A 22230-nucleotide genomic window follows, 5' to 3' on the forward strand; every position below is an offset into this window, starting at 1 on the left:
TCGGGCTCTCTGCTCGGCAGGGAGCCTGCTTCCCTCTCTCTCTCTGCCTACCTCTCTATCTACTTGTGATCTCTCTCTATCAAATAAATCGGGTCATGATCTCAGGGTCCTGGGATCGAGTCCCGCATCGGGCTCTCTGCTCAGCGGAGAGCCTGCTTCCCTTCCTCTCTTTCTGCCTGCCTCTCTTGTGATTTCTCTCTGTCAAATAAATAAAATCTTTAAAAAAAAAAAAAAGAAATTTGGTGAAGAAATGAAGAAGGACTGAAAGAGTTCATGGAGGATAGAGAGTCAACAAAAGAGTCTTGATTATTGAGTAGGAATATTGATTCTTTCCTTTTGGTTTGGCATCCCCCTGGGTTTGGTGAGAGTGATTGCTATGCTCAGGAAATGTGTCATTTGCAGAAAAGCCACGGCTTTGTTCCCCCTGCTTATGAGATGTATGACCTGGAGAAAGTTATGGGCATCCATCTCTTTACTATAAAATGAGCATAAAACCTACCTTAAAGAGTTTCTGCCAAGAATTAATGGGGATTTGTATGTCTATTTCTCAATCATGGGTACACAGTGGAATCACCTGAGACACTTTTGAAACTACCCAGGCTCCAGTCCAAACAGATTAAATTGTAATCAGCTGATGTAAATCACCTAGCATGGTGCCTGAAACATAAGGCCCTCAAAAAAGATCAGCTCCCCTTCCCTAATTCCAAAACTAGAACTTCCTGTGAATTTATATTCTGTTCATGCCACTTCAGCGAAATGAAAGCGGAGAGTAGAATCACAGAGTCAGAAATCCCACTTCGCAGTTGTCTGGGTTCATTTAGATACTGAATATAGAGTTCCTAGCATAGTACTAATAAGTACTCAGTGATAATTCATTTTTATAAAGTGATGGGTTAAAATTTGGCTAAAATAAAAAATACTGACAATATGAAGTGTTAAGGAGGATGCAGACAAACTGAAACTTTCATATATTGCTGGTGGAAATGCAAAATGGTACAGCCACTCTGGAAAACACTTTGGTGCTTTGGTCGTTTCTTAAAAAGTCAAACGTACACTTATATATGACCCAGCAATCTCATCTCTGCCTATCTATCCTAGAAAAATGAAAACCTATGTTCACACAAAAGAATCTATAATCTGTGCATGAATGTTTATAGCAGCTCAATTAATATTGCCAAAAGCTGGAAATGGCCTAGCAAATGAATCAATAAATTGTGGTACATCCATATATAAAGAATACTACTCAGGGTTGCCTCGCTAGCTCAGTCAGGAGAGCGTGCAACTCTTGATCTCAGGGTTGTATGTTCAAGCCCTACAAAAGATAGAGAGATTACTTAAAAATAAAACCTTTGAAGAAAGAAGAAACACACATGCAAAGAAGTAGAAGGAAATCAAGATATATAACAGCGATTACCTCTGGATTATGAGAGAGGGTATTTTTATGTTCCCCTTTATACTTTATTTATAGATTTTTCATGTTTTCTATGGAGAATCTATATTATTTCTATAAATAATTTCTACACCTAAATTAACATTGCAGTGTATTAACTAGCTGGAATCTAAATGAAAACTTGGGGTGGGGGAAGAAACTACACTATGTGGGGAAAAGATTGCACTGTTTTTAGTACCACTTTTAAGTGGCAATTCTCATGTTTTTTCACTGATAAGTTATCCTTTATCATTTAGATGGATGCATTCATTCATTCATTCACTGACTCATTCAATTCACAAATATGTATTATACTTCTGCTAAGCACCAGCTCTTTGAAAGGTGTTAGGTTGGGGCACCTGGGTGGCTCAGTGGGTTAAGCCGCTGCCTTTGGCTCAGGTCATGATCTCGGGGTCCTGGGATTGAGCCCCGCGTCGGGCTCTCTGCTCCGCAGGGAGCCTGCTTCCTCCTCTCTCTCTGCCTACCTCTCTGCCTACTTGTGATCTCTCTGTCAAATAAATAAAATAAAAAATTTAAAAAAAAAAGGTGTTAGGTGAACAAGTCAGGATGGTCCTTGGTCTCATACAACTTGCAATATGTTGGAGGAGACAGATACTGAATGCCAATCATGATTTTGAAAAGTCCTACAAAAAAGTGTAAGTGCTGTTGGAATGTGGACAGGAGGAACTAGCATTGGAGTGAGACAGGGAAGATGCCCAGGAAAGAGTGATGTATAAACCGAGGACTGTAAGGATAAGTAGTAGTTGGCCAGGTAAGAAGGGAGAAAAACCACTTCAATCCAGGGGAGAGAATATTAAGGGAGAAGATTTTAAAGTAAAAAGGAAATGTATCATCACTGAAGATTTAAAAGGCAGCCAGTATAACAGGAGCATACAAACGGAGGAGTAGAGTGGAAGGCCTAATCATATCAGGCTTCTAGATGGTGTCAAGCATTGCAGTCTTTAGCATGACTCCAATGAGCAAGCAAAGGATTTTTTTTGTTGTTGTTTTAATTGTGGTAAAATATACACAACATAAAAATTACCACTTTAACCATTTCTAAATGTAAATTCAGTAGCACTAAGTACATATACATTGTTGTGCACCTATAACCACAATCTATGGAACTTTATCCATCATCCAAATTAAAACTCTACACCCGTTAAACAATAACACCCATTTCTCTTCCACCTTGCTCTTGGAAACCACTGTTTCTGTCAAACTTTCTGTCTCTGTGAGTTTGACTATTCTATTCCCATATAAGCAGAATCATATAATATTTGTGCTTTTGGTGTGGCTTATTATTATATCACTTAGCATAGTGTCTTCAAGGTTCATCCCTGTTGTAGCATTTCAAAAGGGTTTTAAACAGAGGAATATTGCAGTCACAATAACATTTTAAAGCAATCACTCTGGCTGCCTTGTGAATGAATGAAAGGAAAAAATGAAGTGAAACCGGATGGGGGGAAATGGTAGACTGTACTAGGTCAAAGTCAGTGGAGATGGACAGAAGTGAATAGACTCAAGATATTTTCAGAAAATGGAGTCAGCAGCACTTGCTAATAGATTATACGTATAGGATGAGTGAAAAGGAGCAGTGTCTCCTGGCAATTTGAGTCTGGGTCTATTATAAGATATGTTGAGTTGGAGGGTGGTATGATCATGACTTGTTTGGTACACATCAAGTTTGAGGTTTCTGCCATGCATCCAAAAGGAGGGACAGAAGTAAGTATTAGATACAGAGTTCTAGAGTTTAGAAAAGACTTGTGGCAGAGTGATATGAATTTATAAGCCATTAGCACATAGATAGCATTTGAAAACTTGAGAATGAATGAGATCATTAGGGAGAGAATACAGAGTACAGAATGAAAAAAAAAAAAAAGAAATGAAAGAAGTCCATCACTGAGGTCTGAGAAACTCTAACATTTAAAGGCCAGTAACTACCATGTGCAAAAGTTAGGCTTTTCTACCTCTGAAAGAGAATTTCTTTAGGAACATCAATCCAGCAGGAAGATTTAGATTCTTCTATAAGCCATACAGCTTTCCATAAACCTGAGCTCAAATCTACTAGGTTACATTCAAAGGCAAGGAAGATCTACTTCTTCAGTAAGTTATTAATATGTCATTTGGGAGTCTTCCTACAAGTCCAGAATTTTGTCAGGTTTCCCCAAGATTAAGGGGGGAAAAAAAAAAGCAGCGGGCAATTCTGTGAAAATCTTTAAAGATTTCTCTGTTTATATATATACGAATACATATAAATGAGAGGTAGGTTAAGTCCTGGCTAGATAAATATACAATGCTTGGTCAATCCCATTTCCAAATTTTACAGTGTTCATTGAAGACAGCTTTACCTTCACCATTTATAAATCATTTGCATTCCAACAACAAAATGATTTAAAGAAATGTGTTTATCATAGGATATCAATCTCTGATAAATGCAACAAATAACAAATGGCTTGCATATGCAATTTATAATGAGAAAAGACATGGAATTTAAAATGGAAACATTGGATGGTGACATGGTGATCTAGTGCCATTAGGCATTAGCAGTTATTAGTTACATGGCTCATACAGAAATTGATAATTAAAATATATTGAAAAGTGGGGCACCCGGGTGGCTCAGTCAGTTAAGCATCTGCCTTGGGCTCAGATCATGATCCCAAGGTCCTGGGATCGAGCCCTCCTTCAGGTTCCCTGCTCCATGGGAGACTGCTTTTTTCTCTGCTCTGCCTGCTGCTCCCCCTGCTTGTGCTCTCTCTCTCAAATAAATAAAATCTTTAAAGAAAATTTTTAAAATTAAAAAAATATGCTGATGTTCCTAGGAAGATGTTGCTACGGTTGAGGTCGAAGAGGTTGCTGCCTGCATTCTCCTCAAGGATTTTGATGGATTCCTTTCTCACATTGAGGTCCTTCATCCATTTGGAATCTATTTTCGTGTGTGGTGTAAGGAAGTGGTCCAATTTCATTTTTCTGCATGTGGCTGTCCAATTTTCCCAGCACCATTTATTGAAGAGGCTGTCTTTTTTCCATTGGACATTCTTTCCTGCTTTGTCGAAGATTAGTTGACCATAGAGTTGAGGGTCGATTTCTGGGCTCTCTATTCTGTTCCACTGATCTATGTGTCTGTTTTTGTGCCAGTACCATGTTGTCTTGATGATGACAGCTTTGTAATAGAGCTTGAAGTCCGGAATTGTGATGCCACCAACTTTGGCTTTCTTTTTCAATATTCCTTTGGCTATTTGAGGTCTTTTCTGGTTCCACATAAATTTTAGGATTATTTGTTCCATTTCTTTGAAAAAAATGGATGGTATTTTGATAGGGATTGCATTAAATGTGTAGATGCTTTAGGTAGCATGGACATTTTCACAATATTTATTCTTCCAATCCAGGAGCATGGAACATTTTTCCATTTCTTTGTGTCTTCCTCAATTTCTTTCATGAGTACTTTATAATTTTCTGTATATAGATTCTTAGCCTCTTTGGTTAGCTTTATTCCTAGGTATCTTATAGTTTTGGGTGCAATTGTAAATGGGATGGACTCCTTAATTTCTCTTTCTTCTGTCTTGTTGTTGGTGTACAGAAATGCAACTGATTTCTGTGCATTGATTTTATATCCTGACACTTTACTGAATTCCTGTACAAGTTCTAGCAGTTTTGGAGTGGAGTCTTTTGGGTTTTCCACATATAGTATCATATCATCTGCGAAGAGTGACAGTTTGACTTCTTCTTTGCCGATTTGGATGCCTTTAATTTCTTTTTGTTGTCTAGCAACATCTTCCTAGGAACAACGGCAAAGGCAAGGGAAGCAAGGGCAAAAATGAACTATTGGGATTTCATCAAGATCAAAAGCTTTTGCACAGCAAAGGAAACAGTTAACAAAACCAAAAGACAACTGACAGAATGGGAGAAGATATTTGCAAACGACATATCAGATAAAGGGCTAGTATCCAAAATCTATAAGGAACTTAGCAAACTCAACACCCAAAGAACAAACAATCCAATCAAGAAATGGGCAGAGGACATGAACAGACATTTCTGCAAAGAAGACATCCAGATGGCCAACAGACACATGAAAAAGTGTTCCACGTCACTCGGCATCAGGGAAATACAAATCAAAACCACAATGAGATATCACCTCACACCAGTCAGAATGGCTAAAATTAACAAGTCAGGAAATGACAGATGCTGGTGAGGATGTGGAGAAAGGGGAACCCTCCTCCACTGTTGGTGGGAATGCAAGCTGGTGCAACCACTCTGGAAAACAGCATGGAGGTTCCTCAAAATGTTGAAAATAGAACTACCCTATGACCCAGCAATTGCACTACTGGGTATTTACCCTAAAGATACAGACGTAGTGATCCGAAGGGGCACGTGTACCCGAATGTTTATAGCAGCAATGTCTACAATAGCCAAACTATGGAAAGAACCTAGATGTCCATCAACAGATGAATGGATAAAGAAGATGTGGTATATATACACAATGGAATACTATGCAGCCATCAAAAGAAATGAAATCTTGCCATTTGCGACGACGTGGATGGAACTAGAGCGTATCATGCTTAGTGAAATAAGTCAATCGGAGAAAGACAACTATCATATGATCTCCCTGATATGAGGACATGGAGAAGCAACATGGGGGGTTAGGGGGATAGGAGAAGAATAAATGAAACAAGATGGGATTGGGAGGGAGACAAACCATAAGTGACTCTTAATCTCACAAAACAAACTGGGGGTTGCTGGGGGGAGGTGGGATTGGGAGAGGGGGAGGGGGCTATGGACATTGGGGAGGGGAGGCGAACCATAAGAGACTATGGACTCTGAAAAACAACCTGAGGGTTTTGAAGGGTCAGGGGTGGGAGGTTGGGGGAACAGGTGGTGGGTAATAGGGAGGGCATGTTTTCCATGGAGCACTGGGTGTTGTGCAAAAACAATGAATACTGTTATGTTGAAAAAAATAAAATGGGAAAAAAATATGCTGAAAAGTAATTCATTAACATGTAGACAAATGCTTTAGAAAGCACCTACATTGTTAAAAGCAAAACAAAACACAATGCTATATTTGTTACACTCAAATTCCTGTCTGGTGGTGTCAAGCAATGATTGAAGAATCTATACTGAGGAATCTTTATTTTATTTTATTTTATTTATTTATTTTTATTTGACAGACAGAGATCACAAGTTGGCAGAGAAGCAGGCAGAGAGAGAGGGGTGGGGAGCAGGCTCCCCTCCAAGCAGAGAACCCAATGCGGGGCTTGATCTCAGGACCTTGAGGATCATGACCTGAGCCACCCAGGTGCCCCAGCACTGAGGAATCTTTATTGGGATAGTATCCAGTTTAGGCCAAGAATGGTGGCCCAAATCTCTCTCCTCTTTTTTTTTTTTCTTTAATTTTAGGATTTTATTTGTCAGAGAGAGAATAAGAGAGCACACACAGGGGGCTTCTCAGGCAGAGGAAGAAGCAGGCTCCTCGCTGAGCAAGGAGCCTAATGTGGGACTTGATCCCAGGACCCCAGGTTCATGACCTGAGCTGAAGCCAGATGCTTAACCGCCTGAGCCACCCAGGCATCCCCCAAATCTCTGTTCTACCCAAATGTCTGTTCTACCTACTAGGCCTGAAAGGTGGTCTCTCAATTAAAAGAGCTCTGACAGAATAGGTAAATTTTAGATAATCTCTTATAAGAATTTTCAATTATTTGTAGCTGGCAAATAATTGATGATTCCATATGAATCCATACAAATTAATGCTGAGCAATACTGCAAATGTTATGTTAGTTCATTTGTTAAACCCAAATCACAGATTCTTCCTGGCTGCAGATTTTTTCATTATGTTAAATTTTGATTTATTTGTAACTTGCTGAAACGAAAACAATATGAAACCATTTAATGTCTTCTATTTGTATCCATAAGTCATTCAGGTGCTTAAAACTTTTATTTGAATAAAAGTTCATGGATATCTGGAGTCTCTGATTCTGAATTAAGTTTGTTCCTGTGCCAAAATAATAATAGTTTCTGAACTCATGTTTCAGTGTCAAATGGTTATTAATGAAGCTATATGTGAAAAAGATTGATATATAATAAATTGGGTTTTTCCCTTAGAATTCATTTTTGGAATCTAGTGTAAAGGATATCAGTCTGAATTAACTTATATTAATATTTTATATGCAAATATTAATATTTCAAATGGCAAAAAGATAAGATTTTTTAAAATACAGATTATGAAGTGTAAGACCCGCGGATCCCCGTACCCAAGAATTCAACACTGCCACAGGATGCAAATAGCAAGAGGATCTTTATTGTAACTCGGGCGCCTGCGGGTGGTCAGCAGCTCCTGCCAGCTGAGCACACCAGGCTGGGGTGGTGCAGGGTTTTTATAGATAGGTACAAACAAGTTTTGGGTGAGGCGGGGCTGATTGGCTGACAGTTTGAACATTTGAAAAAGGCATACTTGGCTTTAGTGGATTGGCTTTGGAGGACCCGTGCGCGCGAAGGCAAAGGCGGAAAGGGGGGATAGAGCGGGGGAGCGGGAGGCGGACTTACAGAAGCAGATGCTTAGTTACAGGAACCTGATTGGTCTATTTAAATTAAGCACAGTCAGGCGTTGGGTTCAAGGCAAAGACATAGCTGTTTGTTCTGGCGTGGCGGCCTTGTTTCAGCACTCTGGAAAAAGCCCTCAGCAAGGAGGAAGGGGGTCTTTCATTCCCCCCTTTTTCTTTATCATGGATAGAATCTTATATCCATTTGTCCTGTACTTATGTCAGTTTGGGGTTCAGCTTGTTTGAGGAGTTGATATTGCTGTGTCAGTACCATTGTCTGGATTACTGACAAGCGGTCTTTGATGAACTGAACAAGCTTATTTAGGATGTAAGGGCCAATCTCTCTCTGAGTTTATCCATTGTTTCCCTAACTACCCCTGTAAACGGCACCAGCCCATATTTTCCCAAGCAATGAACCTGGCAGGTTCTCTCTCAAACGGGGGAAGGGAAAGAGAATAAGCAAAAGAGTAAGATCAACGGCGAATGAGTCTCATCTTTAGTGGGTTTGGGGAGCGTTGGACGGTCCATTCCGAGTTCTGAGGGTGTCCTGTTTGTTCTTCCGGGTGTGCCGCTTTCATATGGGAGGCGTGGATCCAGGCTGCAATCCCGTCAACTTTTAGCGCCGTGGGCGTTGTCAGGAGTACCGTGTGGGGTCCTCTCCAACGGGGTTTAAGGTTTGTGGCTCGATGTCTGCGGACCCAAACGATGTCTCCGATTTTGTAGGGATGAGGCCGCAATGAGGTGTTAAGTTTTTCCTCATAGGCGGCAGCCAGGGGTTTCCAGACTTCTTGTTGCATCAGCTGTAAGGCTTGCAGATGGGCCTGTATGGAGGGGGAGGGGGAATGAGCAGAGATATCTGGCGCAAAGAACGTGACAGCGGGGGGCGGAGCACCATAGAGAATTTCGAAGGGGGTTAATCCATGGGGGCCTGGAGTATTTCTGGCCCGATAGAGTGCTAGAGGTAGGAGCAATACCTTATCTTTAGAGCCAGTTTTAAGCAGTAATTTAGTTAGAGTCTCCTTAATGGTCCTATTTATTTTTTCTACCTGTCCTGAACTCTGGGGTCTGTAAGCACAATGTAGTCTCCAATTAATCCCCAGCAGCTTGGCCACCGACTGACTTACCTGGGAGACAAAGGCAGGCCTGTTGTCTGGTTGTCTGACCCTAGTACCTCGGGCATTCCATACCTTGGAAAAATTTCTTCCAGTAGCTTCTTGGCGACTATGTTGGCGGTTTCCTTTTTGGTAGGAAAGGCTTCTGCCCATCCTGAAAAGGTATCTAGAAAAACTAAGAGGTATTTATATCCATATATGCCAGGTTTAATTTCGGTAAAGTCAATTTCCCAATGTGTGCCAGGTCGATGACCATGTACCCAGACACCTGGTCCAATAATAGTCTTCCCAGGATTGACTTGGGCGCAGGCTTTACAATTAGCGGCCGCCTGATGAAGAAGGAAGTTTTGTTTGGGGAAGTAGTTTTTTTTAAGTTGGCCTTATCCATTAGAGATTTCATCTTGTTTGCGCTTAGGTGAGTCAGCTGATGGAGGTGGTTTATTAATTCCTTCGCCATATTTATAGGTATTATGGCCTTTCCTCGGTATTCCCATTGGTTTAGGGCTGAGTTGTAATTGGCCCCTAACTTCTGTATGAAGTCCAAGTCGGCCTTTTCATAATTCCAAAGGGGGGTCTCATCTGTCTCTCCTATCTCAGTGAGTATAGTAACAGTTAATAGTTGGGGCCCTAAAGCTGCCTGTTTGGCCATCGCATCAGCTAGGCGGTTACCTCTCTCCTTGGGGGTATCCCCTTTTTGATGGCCAGGGCAGTGCATTATGCTCAGCTTCTTGGGGAGAAATAAGGCTTTTAATAGGGCCAATATTTCGGTCTTATTTTTAATCTCCTTACCGTCAGAGGTTAGTAGTCCCCTCCGCCGATAAATTTCTCCGTGAATATGGGCAGTGGCAAAAGCATATCTGCTGTCTGTATAGACATTAAGATTCTTACCTTCTGCCAATTGAAGGGCCTGGGTTAAGGCGATCAATTTTGCCCGCTGCGCCGAAGTGCCTTCTGGTAACGCGCTTGCCTATACAATTTGAGAGTCGGTCGTGATGGCCGCTCCTGCTCGTCGTTTTCCATCCTGCAGGTAGCTACTGCCATCAGTATACCAGGTCAGGTCTGCATCCTTCATGGGCTGGTCAGTTAGGTCGGGCCGTGTCTCATGTGTTTCAGCAAGGATCTGGTGACAGTCATGTAATGGTGCTTCCCCAGGAGTGGGCAATAAAGTTGCGGGGTTAAGAGTCACTATAGGTCTGAACTGGATCCTGTCTGAGTCCAGGAGGAGGGACTGATAATGAATCAGGCGGGCATTAGACAGCCAGCGGTCTGGTGGTTGGCGGATTAAAGACTCCACTGTATTTGGAGCCAGGATGGTTAGGGGCTGTCCCAAAGTTAGTTTGGTTGCGTCCTTGATGAGGACCGCGATTGCTGCTATCATTTTTAGATATGGTGGCCAGCCTGCCGCCATGGGGTCTAACTTCTTGGAGAGGTAGGCAATAGGGCGTCTCCAAGGCCCGAGTCTTTGAGTTAGGACCCCCTTAGCAAATCCTTGTTTTTCATCAACAAAGAGGTCGAAGGGTTTTGTTATGTCTGGCAGGCCTAACGCCGGAGATGTAAGGAGTGCTTGTTTGATATGGTCAAATGCCTGCTGTTGTTGCTCAGTCCAAACAAAAGGAGTATCTTGTTTAGTTAAGGGGTACAGAGGAGTCGCTATTTCTGCAAACCCCGGGATCCATAGTCTACCAAAACCCGCCATTCCTAAAAATTCCCGCAGTTGCCTGTGGTTTTGAGGTGCAGGAATGCCAGAGATAGTCTCTTTTCTCGTGGCTGTTAGCCATCGTTGGCCATTATATAGCTCATAACCTAGGTAAGTGACTTTAGTCTGGCAGATCTGGGCCTTCTTTGCGGATGCCTTATATCCCAGTTGGCCTAGGGTTAATAGGAGGTTCCCAGTACCTGTTTGGCAGTCCTCTTCATTGGTAGCCGCTAATAGAATGTCATCGACATATTGGAGCAGGATCAGAGAGGGATATCTTACCCGGAAGTCGGCCAGGTCTTGGTGAAGGGCTTCGTCGAACAGCGTTGGGCTATTCTTAAACCTTTGTGGTAGCCGTGTCCAGGTTAACTGACCTGATATTCCCAAGTCTGGATCCTTCTATTCAAAGGCGAAGAGGGGCTGACTCTGAGGACTTAGTCTCAAACAGAAAAAAAGCATATTTTATATGCAAATATTAATATTTCAAATGGCAAAAAGATAAGATTTTTTAAAATACAGATTATGAAGGACATTTTTAAAGAGATAATGAATGTCTTCTGTTACCCCATTTCACCAGTGTTCTTGACTAAGGAATCAAGATGGTGTGGGAGGTTCAAAAATGGCTGCCTAAGAGCAATCCACATCCTAACCCCTGAAACCTATGAATCATATGGTGAGAAAAGGACTTTGCAGATAAAATTAAGGATCTTGAGATGGGGAGATTATCCTGGATTATTCAAGTGAGTTCTAAATGCAAAAGTGCAAAAGAACATAAGTGTTCTTCTAAGAGGGAAGCCAAGGGAGATTTTATTATAGAAGAGAAGACAGTATGACCAATGAAGTAGAGACTGGGGTGATGCAGCCACAAATTGTGAAATGCCAGCAGCCATCAAAAGGAAGAAGCAGGAAATATACTCTCTTCTAGAACTTCTAAAGAGAGCATAGCCCTGATGACACCTTGATGTTAACTCAGTGATACTGATTTTGGACTTACCAGAACTATAGGAAAATTCATGTTGTTTTAAGCATGGTAAATTTTTGGCAATTCATTACAGCAGCCATAGGAAACTAATACAAATGCTTTAATTTTATGGAGGAGTATGAGTCAGGAAGCTCAAACTCATCTCCTGATTCCTTAAAGTGTGACATCAGAAGGTCAGTAAGAGAATAAGAAAAAGAAGACTATATTCTAAGTGTCTACCAGTAAATAAAAAATAGAGAAAAGTATTTCAGATACAACATAAATAAAACAGGGAATCAAGAAATCATGGAGGTAATTATTTCCAAATTATTTTGCTCAAACTATATGAATAAGTTAAGATTTTTTTTTTCTTGAATTGGCTAGGAAAGTTTCATTCACTGTGTAGAATTGGATGCAACAGACTGTGAGTGTTCTGTATACCACCTTGAGGTTTTGAATACTCCCTATCAAAACTAGCTTTGATGGGTGTTAGCAATTTTTCCTAAAGAGTGAATTTTTGTTTTTTCCTTTGACATTACTGACTCTTGTAGCTCCTGTTATATATTTTTCTTGATTCTGAAGAAATAATTTATATTCATTGCCCTCACTCTCCTTTTATCCATCTATCCTTCCATTCAAATAATCTATAAAATACTAAACACATAGTGCAAAGTACTTAGGTTCAGATTAGTCATCTCAGATAAGATCCTGTAATGAAGGAGTTAAACATAGAATAGTGCAAAAGGGCACCTGGGTGGTTAAGTGGGTTAAGCCTCTGCCTTCAGCTCACATCATGTTCTCAGGGTCCTAGGATCAAACCCCGAGTCAGGCTCTCTGCTCAGCGGGGACCCTGCTTCCCCCTCTCTTTCTGCCTGCCTCTCTGCCTACTTGTGATCTCTGTCTGTCAAATAAATAAATAAAATCTTTTAAAAAAATAGAATAGTGCAGGCACATTTAAGAAACAAAGTATGAGACACAAAAAGGTATTGATTTTTAAAGCTAGTATTAGAATTAAAAAATCTAATCAATAATCGAAACTTCTACCTTAACAAACTAGGAAAAGAACAAATAAGCCCAAGGCAAATAAAAAGAAGAAAATAATAAAGATAAGAGCAGAAATCAATGAAATTGAAAGCAAAAATAAAGAAAAATCAATGAAACTAAAAGTTGGTTCTTGGAAAAGATCGATAAAATTGATAAACTCCTAGCAAGACTGACAAAGAAAAAAAGATACATCTTATTACTATCGGCAATGACAGAAGAAATATCACTACAGACCCCATAAACAATAAAACTCTCTACACACAAATCTGACAACTTGGATTAAATGGACCAATTCCTCAAAACCCACACACTACCAAATCCTCCTCCCCCCGATGAAATAGATAAAGTGAATGGCCCCATAACTGTTAAAGAAATTGAGTTAATACTTCAAAACCCCCCAAATTCTCCACACCCAGATGTATATATAAACATTTAAAGAAGAAATAACACCCAATTCCATACAGTCTCTTTAGAAAATAAAAGGAAGCAACATTTTTGACTCATTTATGAGGTCAGTATTGCCCTGATAGCCAAACCAGATGAAGACATTATAAATCAAGAAAACTAGAGAGAAAAAAGAAGAAGAAGAAGAAGAAAGATAGAGAGGGGTGCCTGGGTGGTTCAGTCAGTTAAGCAGCTGGTTCTCGGTTTTGGCTCAGGTCGTGATCTTAGGGTCCTGGGATTGAGCCCCTTGCTCAGTAGGGAGTCTGCTTGAGTATTTTCTCCCTCTCCCTCTGTCCTTCTCCCCCCTCTCACATGCGCTCTCTCTCTCCCCCTCAGGGAAAAAAACTGGAGACCAATATTCCTCATATACATAATTACAAAAATGCCCAACAATGTACTAGCCAGTTGAATTCACAATATATACTGTAAAAATAGCATATCACAACCAAGAGGGCTTTATTCTGGGAATTAAAGGCTGGTTCAATATTTGAAAATCAATCAGTGTAATCCATCATATTAATAGTCTAAAGAAGAAAAATAATAAAATGACAAAGAAAAATATTCAACATTTCTGCATCCGTTCTTGATTTTTAAAAAATTTCAGTAATTCAGGAAAAGAAGGCAACTTTCCCTACTTAATAAAGGGCATTTTGGGGGTGGGGTGGGGCAGACAGAGATCACAAATAGGCAGAGAGGCAGGCAGAGAGGGGGAAGCAGGCTCCCTGCTGAACAGGAAGCCCAATGCATAGCTCGATCCCAGGACCCTGAGATCATGACCTGAGCCGAAGGCAGAGCCTTAGCCCATTGAGCCACCCAGGGGTCCTAAAGGGCATCTACAAAAACATCTTCAACTAACTTCATATTAATGGTGAAGGACTGAATGCTTTCCTTCCTAAGATTGGGAGCGAGGCAGGGAGATCCACCTTCATCATTCTGACTCCACATCATTACAGAAGTCTTAGCCAGTACAATAAGGTAAAAAAAAGGGGTGCCTGGGTGGCTCAGTGGATTAAGCTGCTGCCTGCGGCTCAGGTCATGATCCCAGGGTCCTGGGATCGAGCCCCACATCAGGCTCTCTGCTCAGCAGGGAGCCTGCTTCCCTTCCTCTCTCTCTGCCTGCCTCTCTGCATACCTGTGATCTCTGTCAGATAAATAAATAAAATCTTTAAAAAAAATTAAAAACTTTGCTCTCCATAAGATAGTTAAGAGAATGAAAAGATAAGCTACAGACTCAGAGAAAATATTTACAATTCACATCTCCAACAAAAGGCATATTCAGAATTTGTTTAAAAAAAAAAAGCTTCAAATCTCAAAAGTAAGAAAGCAACTCAATTTCAATGGGTAAAATAGGGTGCCTGGTGGCTCAGTTGGTAAGTGACTGCTTTCGGCTCAGGTCATGATCCTGGAGTCCCAGAATCGAGTCCCACATCAGGCTCCCTGCTCAGCAAGGAGTCTGCTTCTCCCTCTGACCTTTCCCCCTCTCATGCTCTCTCTCTGTCTCTCTGTCAAATAAATAAATAAAATCTTTTTTAAAAATTAAAAAAATATAAATGGGTAAAAGACTTGAAGGGATGTCTCACTGAGGAGGATATATACAGATGGTAAGTAAATGTATGAAAAGTTGCTCAGCATCACCAGCCATTAGGGAAACGCAAACTAAACCACTGTAAGATACAACTGCACATTTATTAGAATGGTTAAAATAAAAAATACTGACAATATCAAATGTTAAGAAGGATGAAGAGAAACTGAAACTCTCCACTTTGCAAATGCAAAATGGTACAGCCACTCTGGAAAACACTTCGGCACTGTGATAGTTTCTTAAAAAGTCAAATACACACTTACCGTATGATCTAGCAATCTCACCTCTGCCTACCTATCCTAGAAAAAAGAGAACTTATGTTCACACAAAAGAATCTGTAATCTGTGCATGAATGTTTATAGCAGCTCAATTAATATTGCCAAAAACTGAGCACAGCCTAGCAAATGAATCAATAAACAAATTGTGGTACATCCATATAAAAAAATACTACTCAGGGTTGCCTGGCTGGCTCAGTCAGTAGAGCATGCGACTCTTGATCTCAGGGTTGTATGTATTTTGACCAGCTCTTTCTCTTACAAGTCTTATAATCTGTCTTAACTAGGCTGTGCCCATATTAGGAAGAAGTAGATAATATTTAAGTTTCTTAGATTCCTTAATTTGTCTTTTTCTTATTGATGGAATGATGCTTGTGGAGGCAATTCAGCCAAAGACTCAGAGAACCTCATCTGTAATAAATGTCCAGGCCTTAGCTTTTATAAGGAGAGCCATAAAGAAAGTGAGGCTCTACTTTAGTGGTTCTCAAAGTGTGGTTCACAGAACCCCGTAGCCTAAACCTGTTTAGGGGTTCCAAAAAGGCAAAATTATTATTATTTTTTTTTTATAAAGGAAGGCAAAATTATTTTTTTAAGAATTTATTTATTTAAGGCACCTGGATGGCTCAGTTGTTAAGTGTCTGCCTTCGGCTCAGGTCATGATCCCAGAATCCTGGGATTGAGGCCCACATTGGGCTCCCTGCTGGGTGGAAAGCCTTTTTCTCCCTCTCCCACTCCCCCTGAGGTGGTGTTCCCTCTGTGTGTGTGTGTGTGTGTGTGTGTGTGTGTGTGTGTGTGTGTGTGTGTCTTTGTCAAATAAATAAATAAATAAATAAATCTTTTAAAAAATGTATTTATTTGAAAGAGAAAGCACAAGCACGGGTGGGGAGGGGGCCCACGGGGGGGGGGGTGGTGTGGAGGGGAGGTTGAAGAAGAAGCAGACTACCCACTGAGCAGGGAGCCCAAAGTGGAGCTCAATCCCAGGACCCTGGGATCATGACCTGAACTGAAGGCAGATGCTTAACTGACTGAGCTACCCAGATGCCCCAGCAAACTTTTTTTAATGCAAGATGTTTTGTTTTGTTTTCCTTTTTACTGATAGTGCAAAAGCAATGGTGGGTAAGTCATGAATCAAGATAGAGGCAACATACTGCATTGTAAAGATTGTATTCTTCATTGGCACACACTACTTAACTTAAAAATAAATGCCAGTTTCACTTTAACTCTCAACCCTTGGCAACATATTATATTATATATTGGCAACATATATATGGCAACATATAATATTATATATTAACATACTGTGTGATGAAGAGAAAGAACATACAAAGCACTTCTAAGCATTCCTAAGTACAGCTGTCATTTCAAGGGAAGGTCTTTATTTGAAGTGAAAGTTGAATGAACAACCTTCTCATTTATACCATTTTTACTTGAATAAAACAAGACAAAATAAAACAAGAAAGGCTCACAGGGAAAAAAAGTATTAGATTTAAAATAGAAGCTCAAGAAGTAGAATAATTTCTTCTGGATTGGAGAAAGGATTGAAGGCTTTATGAAGGATGAGACATTTAAAAATACATGTTAAACATACAAAGTGTTAGTACTTGTCACAATCTATCTTCTCTGACAAAGCAGGGCTCTATACATTTTTGGCACTCAACAAATATGTGATTGACCTATTGCGTATGATATTAATAGGCAGAGACACAATACAGGAAATTGTAGGAAATATCATGCCTGATATTTCTTTCTATCCTTTTTGAAATCCCACTTATCCCTTCAAGTTCATTTAAAGTTCTAGCTCATTCCTGATTCTTCCAGCCCACACTAGTTTTTCCAACTTCCCCAAACTTGTTCTATCAAACTTAGTCTAATACCTTAGTGTAGTACAGCTCTAGATTTTAAAACTCATGCTTCATTTCCTTTAATAGTTATTAAAATGTGCTTTATATTATTTAAATTTTAAAATACATTGTACTCTATGATTAAAAACAAAGCACTATTTAGCTTCAAACTACCCTTCTTTCATTCCTTCAATCTTATTCCCATCAAAAAAATTGCACAAGCCTTCCCCTCCTTTTTTGCTCCCATGCCTTCACCTGTATTTTACGCTTAACAATCAGTGCTTACTAATTTGAGACTTAATATTACTCCTTAATAGGCTAATATGTAACACATTTTCTCAGCTTTTCCTTTTCTGAGGTCAGAGATCATGTCTACTACTTCTCTATTATAACTAATGCAATACGTAATAGAAACTTGCTAATTGGATATCCCCACATACCATTTACCAGCTTAGTCATCTAAATTTTTATTCCCTTGTAAGAAAACAATTCTTTCAAAAGATAAATCCAATCTTTTGCAACATATTTAGAAAAAGGCACAGAGAAATTTACTTTTTAGCAATGCTGCATACTCATGTCTAAAATTCCTAGAAAGCCTACAGCACTGGTATTCTATAGCTAGCAGTACTGTATTTACCTTAGCCTCATTCACATGACTGAACTTAAGCTGGCAATGAATTTAAGTTGGTTGATCTTGTGTAAATTGTAAAGGAAAGAATAAAATTAAGAATATGTATAAAATGTTGGATATTTATCAATTGTGTCTAAAACAGGGGCACCTGGGTGGCTCAGTGGGTTAAATCCTCTGCCTTCGGCTCATGTCATGATCCCAGGGTCCTGGGATCAAGCCCCGCATCAGGCTCTTCTGCTCGGCGGGGAGCCTGCTTCCTCCTCTCTGCCTGCCTCTCTGCCTACTTGTGATCTCTGTCAAATAAATAAATAAAATCTTAAAAAAAATTGTGTCTAAAAGAAATTGAAAAATATATATTTTTAATTTTGGGAGAATGGAACCATACGTCTAACCCCTTTATAATATGCAGGTCTTCTTTTTAACATTAATATATTTCTTTCTTTTTTTTTTTGAGACTTATTTTTAGAGAGAGAGTACACACGAATGCGTGTTTGGGGGTGGGAAGGGGCAGAAGGAGAGAGAAAAGAGAGGATCTCAAGTAGACGCTCCACTAGGCGCAGAGCCCGATGCAGGGCTTGATCTTACCACCCAAGATCATGACCTGAGCCAAAATCAAGAGTCAGATGCTTAACTGGCTGAGCCACCCAGGTGCCCCTTAATATGTAACTTAGAACTGTTAATATTTTTAAAAATAAGAGAACTTATTTCTTATTACTCATGTTATATAAAACAAGTACATATATATATGTGTGTGTATATATATATGTATATATATATATATATATATATATTTTTTTTTTTTTTTAAAGTAGTCTCCATGCCCGAGGTGGGGCTTCAACTTACTACTCTGAGGTCAAGAGTCACATGCTCTAAGGACTGAGCCAGCGATGTGCCCCAAGAATCCATTTTTAAAGTATAAATTAACTTTGGTCAAATATCACAAATATAAGCCACTGTGAATAAGTGGCATAAGAACTGAGAATCCTCTTCTTCATCTTCCTTACACAAAACTAGCCATAGTTAACAAGTACAGATACTTTTAAGCAGCCAAAATCCTTCACCTCTTAGACTTTAAGCAACCATTCCCAGTCTTGCCCCCTCAAACTGTCTCTCAAATTAATTTCATCTGCTTTCCCTAATTTATTTCCACTATTTGCCATCTTTCTCCTCCAATCATTATGGGTTTTTTGTTTGTTTGTTTTTTTTACTCAAGCTAAGCTGAGTAGCAAACATAGGCTTTATACTTCTAGGTAAAGCTAGCAGGGCCATCTTAATATGTCCTTATACTTGTAACTTCACAAAGAAGCGAGTCAGTACCTTTTTGAGAAGAAGACTTAGTATCTACATCACAAGTCAGAAATAATTTTTATATATTCTCTAATAGGGTGGGTGCATATGTCTCTTATAGATAGATCCTTAATATACAATATATTTCACCAAAGCAGTCTTCGAAGTCATAAAGGATTTAACCCAGTGCTGAGAAATATTATCAATCAGTCTCTCTCTTTCATTTTCTCTCTCTCCCTCTAATGAGTATTATGAATAATAAGTAATATGCTCACCCTCTGGTGGCCAAAATCAGAAATATATTTTCATTTTCCTGGATTATATCCAAAATATGATTAGTGTGGTGTATTAAATTTCTGTATCATATTCAACCAAAAATAGATCTAAAAGAAGGTTTCTGGCTTAAAAAAAAAAAACAACAACAAAAAACAGATCTACTAGAGTATCTAATGAAAAATCAACAAAACTATTAAATGTAGTTGTCTTAATCTGTTAGTTAATGACATGAAAAACAAAACCTGGGTAAATAGAATTTAATAATAATGAGCCATTTTTCTTACGTGTCTATTTTTTTAAAAGATTTTATTTATTTATTTGAGACAGAGAGAGAGATTACAAGTAGGCAGAAAGGCAGGCAGAGAGAGAGAGGGAAGCAGGCTCCCCGCTGAGCAGAGAGCCTGATGCGGGGCTTGATCCCAGGACCCTGAGATCATGACCTGAGCCGAAGGCAGAGGCCCCACCCACTGAGCCACCCAGGCGCCCTTATGTGTCTATTTTTAATATGTCCTAATAATTAGGAAAAATTCATACTGCAGGTAAGTTTAGTTTAATTTTCTTCCCACTTTATTCTACTGTCCAGCAAATATTTATTGCATATCTATTATGATTCTATGCTATATACCAGAATTATAACTGTCCTTGCTTTCAGCCTTTTAACTTACAGGAAAACTAAACAGTTATTCCCATAAAGTATGACGAGTGCAACAACAAAGAATAAGCATGAAATTTTGGGGCCAAAGAAGTACCAAAGTCGTCTTTGTACGGCCTTATTCAGGGAAGAATTCTTAGAAAAAATGACATATTCACTGAGATCTGAAGGAAGAAGAGGGAATAGAGAGACAGTTACTATTCTTTTTTTTTTTTTTTAAGATTTTGTTTATTTATTTGACAGAGAGATAGCACACGTAAGCAGAGTGGCAGGCAGAGGGAGAGAAGCAGGCTCTCTGCTGAGCAGGGAGCCCGATGCAGGGCTTGATCTCAGGGTCTTGGAATCATGACCTGAGCTGAAGGCAGCTGCTTAACCAACTGAGCTACCCAGGCACTCCGATAATTACTATTCTATAGACAGAAAGAAACATTGCATCCAAATGGCCTCAAGTGAGAGACAATGTGGCAACTGGAAGAAGCTACAGAAGTGTGGGTGAAAAGAAATGTCAGAGGTGAGAAGAAAACCTGAAGAATATCAGAAAGAAGACTTTAAAATATACACTATAGGGCATCTGGGTTCCTCAGCAGGTTAAACATCTGACTCTTGATTTCGGGACAGGGCATGATCTCAGGTTGCTGTCAGTGACACAGATGGAACCAAGATGGGACCCATAGCCACATTTTATCAAAGGTATTGAGAGGTAGCAGAATCTGCCACCTCAAAACGTGCTCCTTTAACATGTGCATTGCTTTCAGCTGAAGGCAATTAAGACCCACCTGACTTGGGAAAAGCTTATTACCTCTCACTTAACTGCCTAAAAGAATTTAGATAGATGGCCTGTACCAGAAAGCTATTACTAGAGATAATTTTTTTATATCAGAAAGACTTATCTTCATGGCATGGCAAACATTTGTTTACCTAACATTCATTCTTCTCATCTTCCTGTAAATTGTCTTCTTCCCCTTTGAAGCCCCAGACTCCTATCCTCTCTCCTCTGTTCAGGATGGTATATAAGCTTCAACTGGCTGACTGCCTGCGAGTCTCATGTCTTTCTTGGGCTCCCATATGTACATAATGAAATTTCTTTTTCTCCTGTTTTTCTCATGTCTAATGTCTATTTGACTCTTAGACCAGCCAATGACTCTAGAAAGTGAGGCTAGACACTTGGTTCCTAGACCTGTTTTGAAAGCAGAGGCAGAACTATAGTTATATTAGTTGCATTAACTTAGCTCCACATTCTATTTTGTTCCCTACTTAATGTTTTATGCATCTCTTAACTTCAACATGATCAATCACTACTACTCCCTATTTACCCACTGACTGTAGAAACCTAATGGGGAACATTTGTCTTGAAATTATCTGATGTACTAGATCATACCAGGTCCCAAATGGCACCTCATTGTCTGGAAGAACGCATACCTCCAGATTCTTTCAAGGCCTCTCTCTTCATGGTTCAAGAAACTCTTCACCCTCCTCTCATGTATTCACCTCCTTCCCCAAACATATACAAACTGTCCTTAGCTCAAAAGGGCAAGGCAGCTTTGGGAATGATCTCCTGCCTTCTTCTTGGGCTGCTCTTCTAATAATAAAGCTCCCTTTGCTTAAAAACTGGGCTCTCAGACATACTGTGTATCAGGTGCTAGGACAAGCTTGAGTTCAGTAACCAAAGAAAGAAGGGGAAAATTTTCCCCAGAAACAACTTGAATGCCTTTAGCTAACAACTTCTTTGAGTAGTTCAGGGATACAACATCATTTTGCACGAGGAAAGCTGAAATTCCATACAGGAATCACAAGACACTATGCATGCTCGAATCCAGTAAAATGTCTATTGCCGCAAAAGTGAACTGAAACGCATGTATCATTGTGTGCTTTCCCATCTCCTGGATGGCTAAGGCTCCAGGTTCTGTGAGTTAATGCTATTATATTACATTCTGATCTGTCTCATCTTATAGATCATTTTTGGCAAGAAAGGACAGATGATGCCAGAGCAGACTGTATAGTTGAAGAAACTGCATATTACATTTTCTTTAGAGCACCAGCATTATATTTGCATGGCCTCTGACATCTAAGAGGATTATGAGATTATGGTTCAGGTTAGAGATCCTCTCAACAGGAAAATCATCCCTGAATTTGTGATTTGCTGCAGTTTAAGTTTTCTCATTTGTTCAAATGTCAAATCACTCATCAACCACTACCATCAGTTGTCATGTCTACTGTGCTATGGTACATTAAGACAAGAATCCCCTCAGAAGTAAATTCAACATCCAACTCCAGACCTGTTGCTCCAATCATACCACCTGCCAAATGGCTGCCAGTATGGACAATGGTGAAACAGCTTCCAGGGTTTGAATACCTACAGGGCCAGAAGGGACTGGAGGAAGAAGCATCAGTTCAAAGCTGAAAAGGTGCATCAGGAGTAGAGGCTGCTGGTGGAAAGGCAGATTTTGAAGGGGCTATACATCAGCAG

At 39.8% G+C, this 22230-nt stretch overlaps 1 protein-coding gene across 1 annotated transcript; it reads right to left on the minus strand.

Moving 5' to 3' along the window:
• Positions 1-8415: 8415 nt before the first annotated feature.
• On the minus strand, positions 8416-9227 carry LOC123955315. Its single transcript, XM_046027262.1, has one exon. The coding sequence runs from the start codon at positions 9225-9227 to the stop codon at positions 8436-8438; it is 792 nt and encodes a 263-aa protein (XP_045883218.1). The 3' UTR covers positions 8416-8435.
• Positions 9228-22230: the final 13003 nt, after the last annotated feature.

The sequence above is a fragment of the Meles meles genome, chromosome 1 (assembly GCF_922984935.1).
Source record: "Meles meles chromosome 1, mMelMel3.1 paternal haplotype, whole genome shotgun sequence".
NCBI lineage: Eukaryota > Metazoa > Chordata > Mammalia > Carnivora > Mustelidae > Meles > Meles meles.